Source organism: Pelobates fuscus, chromosome 3 (genome assembly GCF_036172605.1).
Source record: "Pelobates fuscus isolate aPelFus1 chromosome 3, aPelFus1.pri, whole genome shotgun sequence".
Taxonomy (NCBI): domain Eukaryota; kingdom Metazoa; phylum Chordata; class Amphibia; order Anura; family Pelobatidae; genus Pelobates; species Pelobates fuscus.
This window is the reverse complement of record NC_086319.1, coordinates 160,710,717-160,725,934: the sequence shown is the minus strand read 5'-3', so window position 1 is coordinate 160,725,934 and position 15,218 is coordinate 160,710,717. Positions and strand designations below refer to the sequence as shown.

General features: G+C 46.7%; 1 protein-coding gene across 1 annotated transcript; it reads right to left on the bottom strand.

Moving 5' to 3' along the window:
• Positions 1-1,702: 1,702 nt before the first annotated feature.
• Positions 1,703-15,115, bottom strand: MRPS33 (mitochondrial ribosomal protein S33). Its single transcript, XM_063445308.1, has 4 exons — positions 15,027-15,115; positions 2,998-3,233; positions 2,371-2,717; positions 1,703-1,713 (listed from the first exon to the last, which is right to left on the bottom strand). Exons 2-3 carry the CDS (start codon positions 3,210-3,212, stop codon positions 2,612-2,614), a joined length of 321 nt encoding a protein of 106 aa, XP_063301378.1. The 5' UTR covers positions 3,213-3,233; positions 15,027-15,115; the 3' UTR covers positions 1,703-1,713; positions 2,371-2,611.
• Positions 15,116-15,218: the final 103 nt, after the last annotated feature.

Sequence of the window (15,218 nt, the reverse complement as noted above, 5' to 3'; positions counted from 1 at the left end):
GTAGGAGGAGCACCAGGAGAGAGCAGTATCCCGTAGACCAAAGTTACGAAGAATGTGAAGAAGCTGTTGATGATCAACAGTGTCAAATGCGGCAGAAAGATCAAGGAGGATTAGGATAGAGTATTGGCCGTGAGATTTAGCAGCAATTAAGTCGTTGGATACTTTGGTCACAGCAGTTTCGACAGAGTGACCAGCGCGGAATCCAGACTGAAGCGGGTCAAGCAGAGAGTTGGATTCGAGAAAGTCTGTCAATCTGGCGTACACAACTCTCTCGAGGATCTTGGAGGCAAATGGGAGTAGCGAGATAGGGCGGTAGTTGGATGGGGAGTTGGGATCAAGGTTGGGCTTTTTCAGAATCGGGGTTACGGTTGCATGTTTGAAGGGTGAGGGAAATGTGCCAGAGGAAAGGGAGAGATTGAAAATGCTAGCGAGAGGAAGAGCAAGAAAGGGAGACAAAGTGCGGATGAGATGCGAGGGAATAGGATCGAGAGAGCAGGTGGTGGGGCGGGAGGACAGGAGCAGTGCAGAAACCTCTTGTGCTGTAGCAGGTGCAAATGTGCATAGGATGGCAGGGGGAGTGGGGTTGGGTGATATAATGATAGGAGAAGGAGAGAGATTAGAGATCTCTTTCCTGATTGTAGAGATTGAGAGAGAGAGAGAGAGAGAGAGAGAGAGAGAGACACATTTACACATACACTAAGTGTATTTTAATATTTATATATATATATATATATATATATATATATATATATATATATAAATATCAAAATACACGTAGAAGGATATTGATTAAATATATACATAATTATAAATATATATATTTTATAATAAAAAAATATAAATACGTTAAAAAAAATAAATTAAAAATATATATGTGTGTAATTTCGTTCTAACTGTATTTTGATAATATATATATACTGATATCAAAATACACGTAGAACGAAATAATATATAAGTATATACGTATACATCACTATATATATACCTATATATAAATAAAAATAATTGTAAAAAAATTATATATATATATATATATACATATATATCCACACACGTGTATATATAATAATTTTACATATATATTTATGTAATAATTTTACATAATTAGGTATCCTAATTAATTACAATTAGCGGGACCTGCCTAACAACCCAGGTTGAAAGTATAGGGAATTTAATTTGCTAGCACTATTATTTAACCCTATAACTTTCCAAGACACTATAAAACCTGTACATAGGGGGTACTGTTTTACTCGGGAGACATCGCTGAACACAAATATTTGTGTTTCAAAACCGTAAAATGTATTACAACAATGATATCGTCAGGGAAAGTGAAATTTATTGCATTTTTCGCACACAAACGGCACTTACACCGACGATATTTTTGCTGTAATACTTTTTACTGTTTTGAAACACAAATATTTGTGTTCAGCAAAGTCTCCTGAGTATAACAGTACCCCTCATGTACAGGTTTTATAGTGTCTTGGAAAGTTATAGGGTTAAATAATAGTGCTAGCAAATTAAATTCCCTATACTTTCAACCTGGGTTGTTAGGCAGGTCCCGCTAATTGTAATTAATTAGGATACCTAATTATGTAAAATTATTACATAAATATATATGTAAAATTATTATATATACACGTGTGTGTATATATTGGCTTTCAAATTAGTTTTTTGCATTTTTCACACACAAACAAATATGAACGTTAACTTTGGCTAGTGTTTGTGACCAAGTGGCTACTAAAAAAGACTGGACATACCCCATTTGCAATACCTTGGGTTGTCTACTTTTGCAAATGGTATGCCATCATGGGGGTAATTCTCATTCCTGGGCTACCATACAGTCTCAAAGGCAACGTAACCAAACTGGCAAATTTCAATGTGAAAAAACTGAAAAGTGTAACATGCTTTATTTGACCCTGTAACTTCCCAAAACACCATAAAACCTGTACATAGGGGGTACTGTTTTACACGTGAGACATCGCTGAATACAAATATGTGTATTTTATTGCAGTAAAAGCAAACAGTATTATGACATTCACAGTTAGAATGTCACATAGAACTAAGAAAATTTAAAAAAATCTTATTTTCTCTCATTTTTTTATATTGTATTCATATTAAGTTATGTTCCATACCTAAATATTTGATGTTAAATGAAAGCCCTGTTTCCCCTGAATAAAATGATATATAATAAGTGTGGGTGCATTTAATATGAAAGAGGTGAATTACGGTTGGACAGACATATAGCGCAAATGCCAGGTTTTGTTTACGTTTTTTTTGGATCACAACTTGTACATTTGGCTGCGGTCTTAAGGGGTTAATAGAATAAATAAGGACTTTGTTTATTGTTGTGAAATATTGATTGGTTACAACTTTTTTTAAACCCAGAGTTGAGAATTCAAAACTGAAATATACTCTTTAGTGAGAACAGTTGGACTTTTAAGGTAACAATACACAAAATGTACAGCACATACATGGATAAATATTATAGCTTTTGAATGTTCCTTATTTGACTGCCACCAAGCTGTTTGTGTGGAGTGCTGGGGCTTACAGTGTAATTTGTCCCTACATATATTGGTCTGCCACATGTCCAGGCTAATCAGTCCGAGACCCCTCATTTCTTTTTGAGGGCTCTCTTCCCTTCACCCTTTTTCGGTTTGCCTTTTCCACGTAGCTTCTTAAGGCGTCTCATCTCTTCCTTAAAATCCTCATGCTCATCCCTGAAAAAGACAAAACATGAATGTAAAAGCTGCTTGCAAATTATAAAAAGAAAACTTGCTTACGGATTCTTACCTCTATTCAGATGGGATCTAGGTATTAACTAGAAGTATGGTGGCAATTGCTGTAACATAACCAACCAGATGGTAACAAATTCCTATAATTAAGGCTGTGCCTCTATTATAAACAAATGCTAGAACCCAATGAAATACTTATCTAAATCCTAAAGAATAATTACAGCTACAAGTTAAATTTTACAGTCTGTAGATATCATACAATTACCTGTAGAGTCCCAGAAACCGGAGAGTCCTCATTAGAGGCACATAAGTATTATGTTGAGGGTACCAGTCATAGACTTCTTTCCTTTTGGCTAGGGGTTGTTCACTGAATAGCTTCACCACTTTCAATGAACGATCATCTGTTGGCCTTACCACTTCTCCAAAGATTCTGGCACTTAGACGGCCCATTCGCAGAGCGTAGGTAGACAAAGTGGACATGGTAAGGCTGGTTAAAACTACCTGCACCAAAACAGAAGAGGAATTCTTTACAAGTCCAATAATAGTTATGCAAACACATAAGATTCTATCTACAGGAAACCTTCGAAGTGTGTCAGATGATGACTTACTCTACCAATGCCGTCCAAACAGAGATCTCAAGACAGACACTGGCCCTGTACTTTCATCATGAAGAGTGGACAGCATGTACACATTTTTTTGTTTTATCAATGTACCCAAGGGCAAACATTTTATCATATCGCAAAGCAGTTGTTTTGTCTCTACGGTTTTGCAAGATATCAGCTTCCGGGAGAAACCTTTACGATTTTTCCACATTGTGCCACAGGCTGGGGCAGGAGTAGGCAACCTTCGGCACTCCAGATGTTGGGACAACATCTCATATTTTTACAGCCATAATGGTGGCAAAGCATCAAATCTGGAGTGCCGAAGGTTGCCTACCCTGGGCTATGGTGTCAAAATACATTTGAAATAAATCTATGCTGGTGAAGTGGTCTACCCAGAAGTGATGGCCTTTGCTCATCAGGGGAATGAGTGAATCCCACACAATTTTGACATTTGTGCCCACAGAATCAGGTAAGATTGGTGAATCGAGTTCCCTTCATAAATGCAAAATGCCCAGGTTTTACCTGTAATGCACACTCCCAAATTATAACATTTTACTCCACTGCAAGCTCACTTAGATCTAATACACTGCTTGAAAAGAAGTCTTCCCTCTAATTTCATGAAGGATTCACCTATACAGATGTTCTGGCCAAGGGTGTAGTTTTCAGAAAAATCTCACAGGTGTTTAATCAGGGGCCTACTTTTGTATAGCCTGTCATACAAGGGTCATTTCCCTGGGACTGGAAGAGGTTGTTAAAAATGGAGAGACTGCTCATGTCTAACCCACCTCAAAGGCCTTGGAAAAAGAAGGGTAACCAGGATGGGGTACTTGTGCCAGTAATTACAAATAGTAAAAGGGGTGACCAGTGTTTTGTTTTTTCACTGTGATGTGAAGCAGAATTTCCAGAGATACTGGCCGGCATAAAATTTGATTTATGTAGACATCTGCTCAAATATGTAATCTGCCATAAACCATTTTAACTATATTATTGGCTCACAAACTTTAAAGCTAGTCTGGTTGGTCTTGTAAAGAAAAAAAAAAAGCTCAGATCAGAAACACTGTTTTGAGATCAGTACGCAGGAAAGGGTGAAAAAAATATATTTAAAAGTCTTTGAAACAGACAAAAAATAAGTAAAATTAAGAAACTTATTGCTATGTACAGAACTGCATTCATAGACTGCTGTCTGCTGAACTCTCAGCCAACAAATGAGTGGCAGAATAGGCATCTACATGTAATGATCATACCCATTACATCAGGCTGTAGTGGTTATTGTGCTTGGAGTAACTCTTTTAAAAGGAGAATAAACTACTTGTATGGTAGTGATCCTTCAAAGGTTGTCTTCGGTTTATCATAAGATGCCATGACATTTGTCAGTAAATATACTGGCACACAAAACACAAACAAAATAGAAGCAGCCTGTGCTGAAGGTTCCCAAACCGTGATCCTATTAAAAAAGATAAAGGAACACTGCTTGATAGGATTTACCATGTGACAGCTCACGTCAGTGTGATGCTCTAAGAAAACTATCCAAGCATTGGACTTCAGTTGCCACAGGCAGGCAGTCTCATACAATCACATTGGTGGGGTGTTTTAATTTAATGCATGAGCATCTACATCCAGAGCTGGCTTCAATCTTGCAAACTATTAAATTAGTCAATTGGACTAAAATGCTGACACATGTTTTTCATTTGTGACAAATACTTAAACTAACAGCTGCATGATATATCAGACTGATGTAAAAACTCTAAGTATACTGAGGCATTAATTTAAATGCAGAGGATAAACATGAGGGTTGGGCTGCTTACAAATATGTAATGCTGTGTATCTCTGTCACCCATGGGGTGAGCAACAGACTACCTCACCCATAAAGAATAGTCATATTTAAAAATAAATGACATGAGCGTGCGGATACATAATCTCTCATAAGATGACACCCTTTATATTGAGGGTGTCATACTCAAAATCTTTACATTGAGAGTTTCGGTAATCCTGTAATTAAGTAAACTAAAAAAGCACTACATTTCTAAAAAAATAAAATAAAAATGAAAAATTACAATTTAAAAAGACTACATTTATAATATATTTCTTAATTCATCTTAGTGGTTATGGTGCCAGGAGTGCCCTGGTCCTCCCATTGTAATGAGTAAAACCATTTTAGAACAGTTTGACCTAATGCTCTTCCCACCTCCACTACTTCATATGTTGATCCGGACACGCTTAAGCTTTCATTAGCTCTCCTGAACTAAGTCTTGCATTGCAGGACTAGCTCATTTGCAGAGAGCATCAGCTGATCGCTCTCAGCCAATGAGCCAAGCCTTGCACTGCTGGGCTTTGCTCTGACGCAGAGCTTACAGCTCTTGAAAAGGTAGTAATGTAGCAGAGGCGGCTCTAGACTTTATGAGGCCTTAGGCGAAACGCAAACATGAGGCCCCACTAACAAAAAAGTGTCACATATACACATTGACGCACTGTCTACCTGTGTATGTGCCTGAGAGTGTGTCTGACAGAGAGTATCCTTGTGTGTGCGAATGTATGTCTCTGTGAGCATGTTTGTGTTTTTGTCTGAGACCCTATGTGTATGGGGTAGCTGATGGTGAGAGGGAGCGGGGGGTGTGATGGTGAGAGGGAGTGGAGGGTGATGGTGAAAGGGAGCGGGTGGTTGATGGTAATGTGAGAGGGAGCAGGGGGTGATAGTAATGTGAGAGTGAGAGGGGTTATTGTGAGAGTGAGAGGGGTTAATGTGAGAGTGAGGGGGTTAATGTGAGAGTGAGGGGGTTAATGTGAGAGTGAGGGGGTTAATGTGAGAGTGAGGGGGTTAATGTGAGAGTGAGGGGGTTAATGTGAGAGTGAGGGGGGTTAATGTGAGAGTGAGGAGGGTTAATGTGAGAGTGAGGAGGGTTAATGTGAGAGTGAGAGGGGGTAATGTGAGAGTGAGAGGGGGTAATGTGAGAGTGAGAGGGGGTAATGTGAGAGTGAGAGGGGGTAATGTGAGAGAGTGAGGGGGTAATGTGAGAGAGTGAGGGGGGTTAATGTGAGAGTGAGAGGGGGTAATGTGAGAGTGAGAGGGGGTAATGTGAGAGTGAGAGGGGGTAATGTGAGAGTGAGAGGGGGGTAATGTGAGAGTGAGAGGGGGGTAATGTGAGAGTGAGAGGGGGGACATGTGAGAGTGAGAAGGGGGTAATGTGAGAGTGAGAGGGGGTAATGTGAGAGTGAGGTAATGTGAGAGTGAGAGGGGGTAATGTGAGAGTGAGGTAATGTGAGAGTGAGAGGGGGTAATGTGAGAGTGAGAGGGGGTAATGTGAGAGTGGGGGGCATAATGTGAGAGTGGGGGGGTAATGTGAGAGTGGGGGGGTAATGTGAGAGTGGGGGGGTAATGTGAGAGTGGGGGGGTAATGTGAGAGTGGGGGGGTAATGTGAGAGTGGGGGGGTAATGTGAGAGTGGGGGGGTAATGTGAGAGTGGGGGGGTAATGTGAGAGTGGGGGGGTAATGTGAGAGTGGGGGGTAATGTGAGAGTGAGAGGGGGTAATGTGAGAGTGAGAGGGGGTAATGTGAGAGTGAGAGGGGGTAATGTGAGAGGGGGTAATGTGAGAGTGAGAGGGGGTAATGTGAGAGTAAGAAGGGGGTGATGTGAGAAGGAGGGGGTGATGGTGAGTGGGGGGAAGCTGAGGGTGGTGACGGAGGGTTATGCTGAGGGTGGTGATGCTGAGGGTGGTGGGGGTAATGCTGAGGGTGGTGAGGGGTGATGCTGAGTGTGGTGATGCTGAGGGTGGTGGGGGGTGATGCTGAGGGGGGTGATGCTGAAGGTGCTGGGGGGAGTGATGCTGAGGGGTGGTGAAGCTGAGGGTGGTGAGGGGTTATGGGGGATGTGAGGCTGAGGGTGGTGGGGGGTGAAGCTGAGGGTTGTGGGGGTGATGGTGGTGGGGGTGATGGTGGTGGGGGTGATGGTGGTGGGGGTGATGGTGGTGGGGGTGATGGTGGTGGGGGTGATGGTGGTGGGGGTGATGGTGGTGGGGGTGATGGTGGTGGGGGTGATGGTGGTGGGGGTGATGGTGGTGGGGGGTGATGGTGGTGGGGGGTGATGGTGGTGGGGGGTGATGGTGGTGGGGGGTGATGGTGGTGGGGGGTGATGGTGGTGGGGGGTGATGGGTGTAGCTGAGGGTGGTGGGGGTGAGGCTGAGGGTGGTGGGGGTGATGGTGGGGAGGGGTGATGGTGGGGAGGGGTGATGGTGGGGAGGGGTGAGGGGTGATGGTGGTGGGGGTTGATGGTGGTGGAGGTGAAGCTGAGGGTGGTGGGGGTGAGGCTGAGGGTGGTGATGGTGGTGGGGAATTAGGCTGAGGGTGGTGGGGGGTGATGGTGACGGTGGTGGGGGGGTGAAGCTGATGGTGGTGGTGGGTGTATCTGAGGGTGGTGGGGGTGAGGCTGAGGGTGGTGGGGGTGATGGTGAGGGTGGTGGGGGTGAGGGTGGTGGGGGGTGAGGCTGAGGGTGGTGGGGGGGTGAGGCTGAGGGTGGTGGGGGGTGGGGGGTGAGGCTGAGGGTGGTGGGGGGTGAGGCTGAGGGTGGTGGGGGGTGAGGCTGAGGGTGGGGAGATGGTGGTGGGGGTGAGGCTGAGGGTGGTGGGGGTGATGGTGGTGGGGAGTGAAGCTGAGGGTGGTGCGGGGTGAGGCTGAGGGTGGTGGGGGTGATGGTGTTGGGGGGTGAAGCTGAGGGTGGTGGGGGTGAGGCTGAGGGTGGTGGGGGTGAGGCTGAGGGTGGTGGGGGTGAGGCTGAGGGTGGTGGGGGTGAGGCTGAGGGTGGTGGGGGTGATGGTGGTGGGGGTGAAGCTGAGGGTGGTGGGGGTGATGGTGGTGGGGGGTGAAGCTGAGGGTGGTGGGGGTGGTGATGGTGGTGGGGGTGATGGTGGTGGGTGAGGCTGAGGGTGGTGGGGGGTTATGGTGGTCGGGGGTGAGCCTGAGTGTGGTGGGGGGTGATGGGGAGGGAGAGCCTACCTTTCCCTGGTGGTCCAGTGGGCTCCCTGGTGGTCCGGTGGCCACTGCTCCCGGTCTGCAGCTCCACAGAGCTGCAGACCGTGTAATCTCGCGAGATTTCAGAGCGTTGCCGTGGTAACCAGCGGCAACGCTCTGATTGGCCAATTCTCGCGAGTCACATGGTCTGCAGCTCTGCACACTGCGGAGCTGCAGACCAGTGTCTGCGGTGGCCGGCCTGGCAGCCATGAGGGGCCTCGCACCCGGCGGCATACCGGGCAAGCCGCCGTGCCCCCTCCTGGTGTCAGGTCCTCGGTCACTGACCGAGGACCTGACACTCTGCCAACAGGCGGTTTAGGCGGCCGCGAGGCCCCAGCCAGCGCGAGGCCTTAGGCGGCCGCCTAAACCGCCTAATTAGAGAGCCGCCTCTGTAATGTAGGCAGGGGTGGCATCCAGTGGGGCCCCTGAATCAAGACAGATTTATAAACCATCATCCTTGATAACAGCTGCAAAACTCTTGTCTTACAGCTATTATCCATAAAGAAAACAAATTACAAGTTAGTCAGATAAAAGAGAACCTGTCACAGGTACAGTAATATATACTTTATTGAAAGATCATAACAAATCATACATTGTGCTAGAAAAAGTGCTGATGCCAGCTCTTCTGCTGGGAGGGTGTCAGTGGAGACCGCAGTCCTATCTACTAAACCTGGCAACTGGATATCCTCCCCGGATCAGTTAATTCGGTCTCCGCCGGCTGGAGCTGGTGGGGAGGCAGGAGGAACAGCAGCTGGGATTTCCCATCCGGGATGTTGTAGGTCTGGGTCAGCCCCACAGCCTCTCCGCTCTTCCGGGTTACCCAGCTCTTTCTTTGTTCTGTATCAAAGCCCTGTGGCTGAACCCACTATCAGTTCTAGGTAGTCTTGTTCAAACTTCCAATCCATGGCAACCAGGCGAGTGAGGTCTGGTTTCAGCCCAATAGCTCCTGGGCACTATAGCATTGCTTCTCGGTAGCAATAGATAGCCCAGAATCGCGACTCTGTAGGACTGCTGTCGATGTCCACCTCAAAGGCCTTCCACAACAGGCCAAGGCCTTTGTAGTTCTCCCCCCTCCGGCTGCATGCCCTCCGCCAACTAAGGTGGTAACCATAAAGCCCGGTACGAGTCATCAAGGAACAGTTCCCTCTCGAGCAGGGACTCAAGGTGCCTTACCTGCTCTGTCACGGGTTGCTCTCCCAGAAGCGCCATCTGCCGTGCCACTTGTTCCTGCAAGCGGAGCTCTATACCGGGAAGACCCTTCTTCCTCTGAAAGTGCGCTTCCTCCAGGGCATCATACCAGAGTTCTTTCTAGACTACATCACTCCATTTCAGGTCACTCACTTCTGAGGCAGGGTCACAATCCCGGGATAGGGCTTTTTGCACCCTCTGCTGGAACGCCTCCTGTTTTTTTTAAGGAGTTTTAGAGGCTTGGTAGGGCAATTTGGGCTTTTGTGCGGTCGCTGGCGGACCCCCTGGGGACACTTCCTCTGCCTGCCGTTAGTGAGGGGATGAGGGGTTCGCCCAATCTCTCTGAGCCAGGATATAGGCTTGTACCTCTGACATGGTCCTGGTTATGATTTCTGCGTAGGGGGTTTCTTTGTAGCAGCCCAGGCGCAGGGCCACTTCTTTGTGAAAAGGCATACTCACTGTAGCTGAGCGCCATGCTCTTTCCATTAACGGGTTGTTGGTTCCTTTCGGCTGGGAAGTATGATCCCGCCGCTTGCCACCAGGTTTAGTGGACCCTTGGTAACCAGACCGGTTACCTCCGCTAATTCCTTTCCTTCAGCCGTTCAGGAACCCTTACAACAAGTAGGCATCTATTCAAACCCCCCACCCGAGTTGATTGTACAAATTATGAAGCAAGTTACAGCAACTCAGGCAGCACGGCAGTCCAGAATAGACATCTACCAAGGAGATGCAGCATTACTACTGGGATCCAGTAATGGAGGGCAGTGCAAAAAGGTGAACTACATTGCATTTAAAAGTTTTGCAGATGGGGAAATGGACATAAGATTTTGAACGACAATGTGCCCTTGAAGACCTGGACAGAGATAAGTGGGCAGCTATTTTAAGCAGCCAGTTGTCTGGCTGAGCAGCTGAGGCATACCGGGCAGTACCTGACTGACATACATAACAGAGTGGGTAAATGATATTTTGTTGCCCCGGTATGCTGTGACACCAGAGGCCTACAGGAGGACGTTTCGGGGGCTTCGAAAGAACCATAGAGACTCTTTTGCCAAGTGGGCCTTTAGGATGCACCGGGCAGCCAAGAATCGGATGCAGGGCTGCCAGGCAACCTCTTTGGACGATGCTCTGCAATTACTACTGCTAGAGTAATTCTTCGATCATACGCCTACAGAGATCCGGGACTGGGTGAGAGACCGGAAGCCTGGAACTGTGGAGGACACAGTCAGACTGGCTGATAAGTATCAAGATGGCAGGAAAATAGAGCTCAGCGTAGGACAACCCCCCTTTAGACCCTCCTATCCGGCGCAAAGCACACCACCACCACCCAGACCAGCTCCATTTACACCGGCACCTACCCCTGCACCCTTCAGACGCACTGGGCCCTTGTGCCATGGGTGCAACCAACCGGGGCGCTTTAAAAGTAACTGCCCACACCGGAACAGAGGGAGCTGGGAACGCACCTCTCCGCAGCCAGCTCGGGCCTCAGACCACAGTTACCAGCAGGGTTTCCTTCACAGCAGTGCGACTCAGAAGAACAGTGAACGGTTCTTTACGAGGTAAACCCGGTCCAAGCGGCAGGCAACAAACGGGAGCACCATCGGCAGTGGGTCTCAGAGACACTGGCGCGACCCTCACCCTAGTGCAGCCGCACAAGGTCAGTCCACAAGCCTGTACCAGCAAGACGGCAGCCGTGAGGGTGACAGGAGTCATCATCCACAAACTCCCAACTGCCTGAGTGCACTTCAACTAAGGTTCGGGAGCCAAGCATCTGGAGGTAAGCATTATGCGGGAGCTACCAGCTGAAGTAGTGTTGGGGAACGTCCTGGGCTGCCTGACATCCCAGTTTGCAACTCCCTACCCAGAGGAGATCTTACCGGTGACCACAAGACTGCACGCCCGCAGGGGAGAGCCGATGCACTCTGAGGACCCTCAAGTAGGACCCTATGTTCCAACCCTAGCCGAGAACCCCACCCTCTACTGGGATACCCCTCAGGGTTTTGAAAGGGAACAAAGGGCCGATCCAACACTAGAAGGGTATAGAAAACAGGCAAAGTCCCCCCAGGAAGATATAGAACAGGATAGGTTTGAGTGGGAGAAGGGGTTATTATACAGGGGGGAACAGGGGATAAGGTCGCGCAAGTGGCTAAATGACAGCTGGTAGTGCCCCGTAAAGATCGCGATGAGCTACTTAAGCTTAGCCATGACATTCTCCTAGCAGGACATCAGGGTATCCGGAAAACCAGAGACTGGTTAACCCAGACCTTCTGACCAGGGATCACACGGGATCTGCAGAATTACTGCAGGACATGTGAGGTCTGCCAGAAGATGGGAAAGAGGAGTGGCCATCCAAAGGCCAAGGTACACCCATTACCCATAATTGAGGAACCTTTCCACAGAGTAGCGGTAGACTTGACCGGTCCCCTCAGTAAACCCAGCACCTCGGGCAAGAAATACATTCTTACCGTGGTCGACTATGCTACTCGGTATCCAGAGGCAGTGTCTCTCTCTAATATAGAGGCAGAAACCGTACCAGAGGCCCTAGTTAAGTTTTTTTTTTACTAGAGTCTTTTTCCCTCAGGAGATTTTGTCTGACCAGGGGACCCAATTTACGGCAACTGTGACCCAGCAATTGTGCCAGAGTTGCAGAGTAAAGCCCCTGTTTAGCTCTCCCTACCTTCCCCAGATGAACAGACTGAACGTTTTAAATGGCACGCAGAAGCAGATGCTTAAGGCATTCACAGCCTACTGTCAGCACTGGAAAAGGTTCCTTCCCCATCTCCTTTTTGCCTACCGCGAAGTGCCCCAGGAGTCAACAGGGTTCCACACTTCGAACTCCCATACGAGATAAAAGTACGGGGACCCCTAGACCTCATACGGGAGCACTGGGATGGTGACTACGTTCAGGAGTTGAGGGATCGCCTGCAGGCTCTCACTGACTGTTAAGGAGAATCTGCAGGTGACCCAGCGACACCAGAATAGGTGGTATGATAGGGGAGACCGAGAGGAATAGGACTAGGACAGAAGGTGTTAGCTATGAAGCAGACAAAAAAAAAAGGGAAAAAGGAAGCCCACGAGAGAGGTCTGAGGCCACCCAGCTGCTCCAGGGATACCGGGAAATATTCTCTTCCCTACCTTGGTACACCTCCGCTGAGTTGTGACCCAGAGAGAAACTAAAGTTTTTATCCCCCACCCCCCCATGACTCCTCTCCTGCAACTGTCAAAAATTACCTACTAAGCCATCAGTGAATACTTTTCTAACAACCTACTTCGTACCCCTACTTTTACCCTTCATGTCACTATACCCCACTCCCTCTAGAATGTAAGTGTAGCAGTACTTACCCTCTCCAGGGGCCGGCCGGGGTCCTCTCTTCTCGCCGCGCGCGGCTCGTCCGACGACGTGATCAGGAAGGTGGGCAGTGACCGCGAGAAGCGGTCACGTGTCCCGCCTGACACTAAGAACACGCTGCGTGTCTCGGGCGCGCTCTTAAAGGGACAGTGGGAGACTAAATTAGAATCAGTCTCCCATTGGCCCCTGTCATGCCACGTTCCCCATACACTCACGTTTTGGGGGCGTGGATATGACAGGGGCCAATCAAAGTGAACACTAGGGTATTTATACTCACCTGTTTCCTTTGTACCTTGCCCTATCGTGGTTTCTGTTCAGTTCCCTTTAGTGCTTGTATCGTTCAGTTGGTTTTTTTTGGTGCTTGACCTTGGCTTTGTTCCTGACTCCGTTCTCTCTTTATCCTTGCTTGTCTATCCGCCGGTTTGCTCTCCTGTGTACCAGTCCCTGGCTTGTTCTACTTTACGCTGTCTCTCCGTTCCCTTGACCTCGGCTTGTTCTGGACTCTATCTTTTCTTGTACTCGTCTAAGTCCGGCCATTCTAAGGTCCGGTAAGACGAATCCTGTTTTCTTGTCTCTTGACTATCTGGACTATTCCTGCGTGTTGGGGTATATTACCGTGACATTACGATAGGGCCATGGACCCCGCAGGTTTAGGACAACAGATGGCCACTCATGAGGCTAGATATGCAGAACAGGATCACCGTATGGATCAAATGGCTCAAGCCATCCAGACACTTTTATCCAGAACAGCTCCGGTACCTGTACCTGCGCCTCCTGTAACCCCTGTACCAGACACAGCTAATATGCCTAATGCTTCAGCACATCTAACCCCGCCACCTAGGTATGGAGGGGACGCTAAGACATGTAGGGGATTCCTTAATCAAGTGGAATTCCACTTTGAAATGTACCCACGTTCATTTCCCACTGATAGATCTAAGGTGGGTTTTCTTATGCACCAGCTTACTGATAAAGCACTTGAATGGGCAAATCCTATTTGGGAGGCTAGTGGACCTATGGTACATGATTTCAATAGCTTCCTCACTGCTTTTCGTAGAACATTTGACACGACTAAAAGGTCAAAGAATGCCACCAGGGCGTTAATGAGAATTAAGCAAGGATCTAAATCTGTAGCCGATTATGCTATTCAGTTCCGGACCCTTGGTAGATTGGACTAACAATGGGCTTACTACTGCGTTCATGGAAGGCCTATCTGAAACTATGTTGGATGAGGTAGCAGCTAAGGACCTTCCTGTACCCCTAGAGGACCTTATTGACTTACTATCTCATCGATATAGATAACAGGATCCGTGACAGGTTATATACCAAGTCCCGAAATAGACGCTTTGTCCCCGTTAATTCACCTAGAGCTGAGACTCCCGAGGGATCTAAAGGGTCTAAAGGGTCAGAGGAGGAACCCAGCAAAATAATTGCCAGCAAAATAAGTATGTTTGGCCATGGCTGAACTATCAGAAACACTTCATTCAAAATGAGGATACAAATGCAGTACATATTCCAGATGTCTGTATTATAATAGTCAGTACTAGTTAACACCTCAAAGCATTCAGAGGTTTAATTTACGTCCAAATTGCTGGAATCTAGTCAGTAATTAAATCATCACAGACAATGGAATTGTGCACACATGTAATAAATTACTGCCCTTCATAATTAATCTGTAACAAATGTTAAATTTAGAGTCCCTAATAAAAAACAATAGATTAAACAAATGTTCAGAAGCAATCTATATACTCCCTTATCCACAATAGCTTTAAATCATGTAAGTTAGTGGCTCGGTCTTACTTAGATTGCTATTTTTAATTATAGATTACAATACTGGACACATTCCTTAATATTGAATATATATTAATAAATTAAAATACGACTTACCTCCTCTAAAAGAGAAAAACAACTTGTGATCTTTATTTAATATTAGAGACAAAACCCTCTATTTGAGCACAAGTTCTAATCGTAATTAATAGGATAGCTTTAGTTTTTGTAAATGAAATCTTTAAAATCATTAATAACAGACACTCTAATAGAGGACAGCTTTTTTACATTTTAATTGTATGATAATTTAAGTATATCAACACAGGAAATCGCCATTGCTCGTGCTGGTAATAAGCTCAGAAAATTAATATCGCAGGCAATAACCTCTTACCTGCCTGACCTCTCTAGAGAGCCATGCAGCCTGTCTGCCCCGGATGGAGCTCTCTCACTTCCTGATAGAACGCCGCTTATTGCGCATGAGTAGAACGAGCGGCACTAAGTCTTATTGCAGGGCGGGAGTATTAAAACCGCAGCGACTTTTACCCAGATACTTAAAAGCCCTGTGATATCACTGGGCTACTAC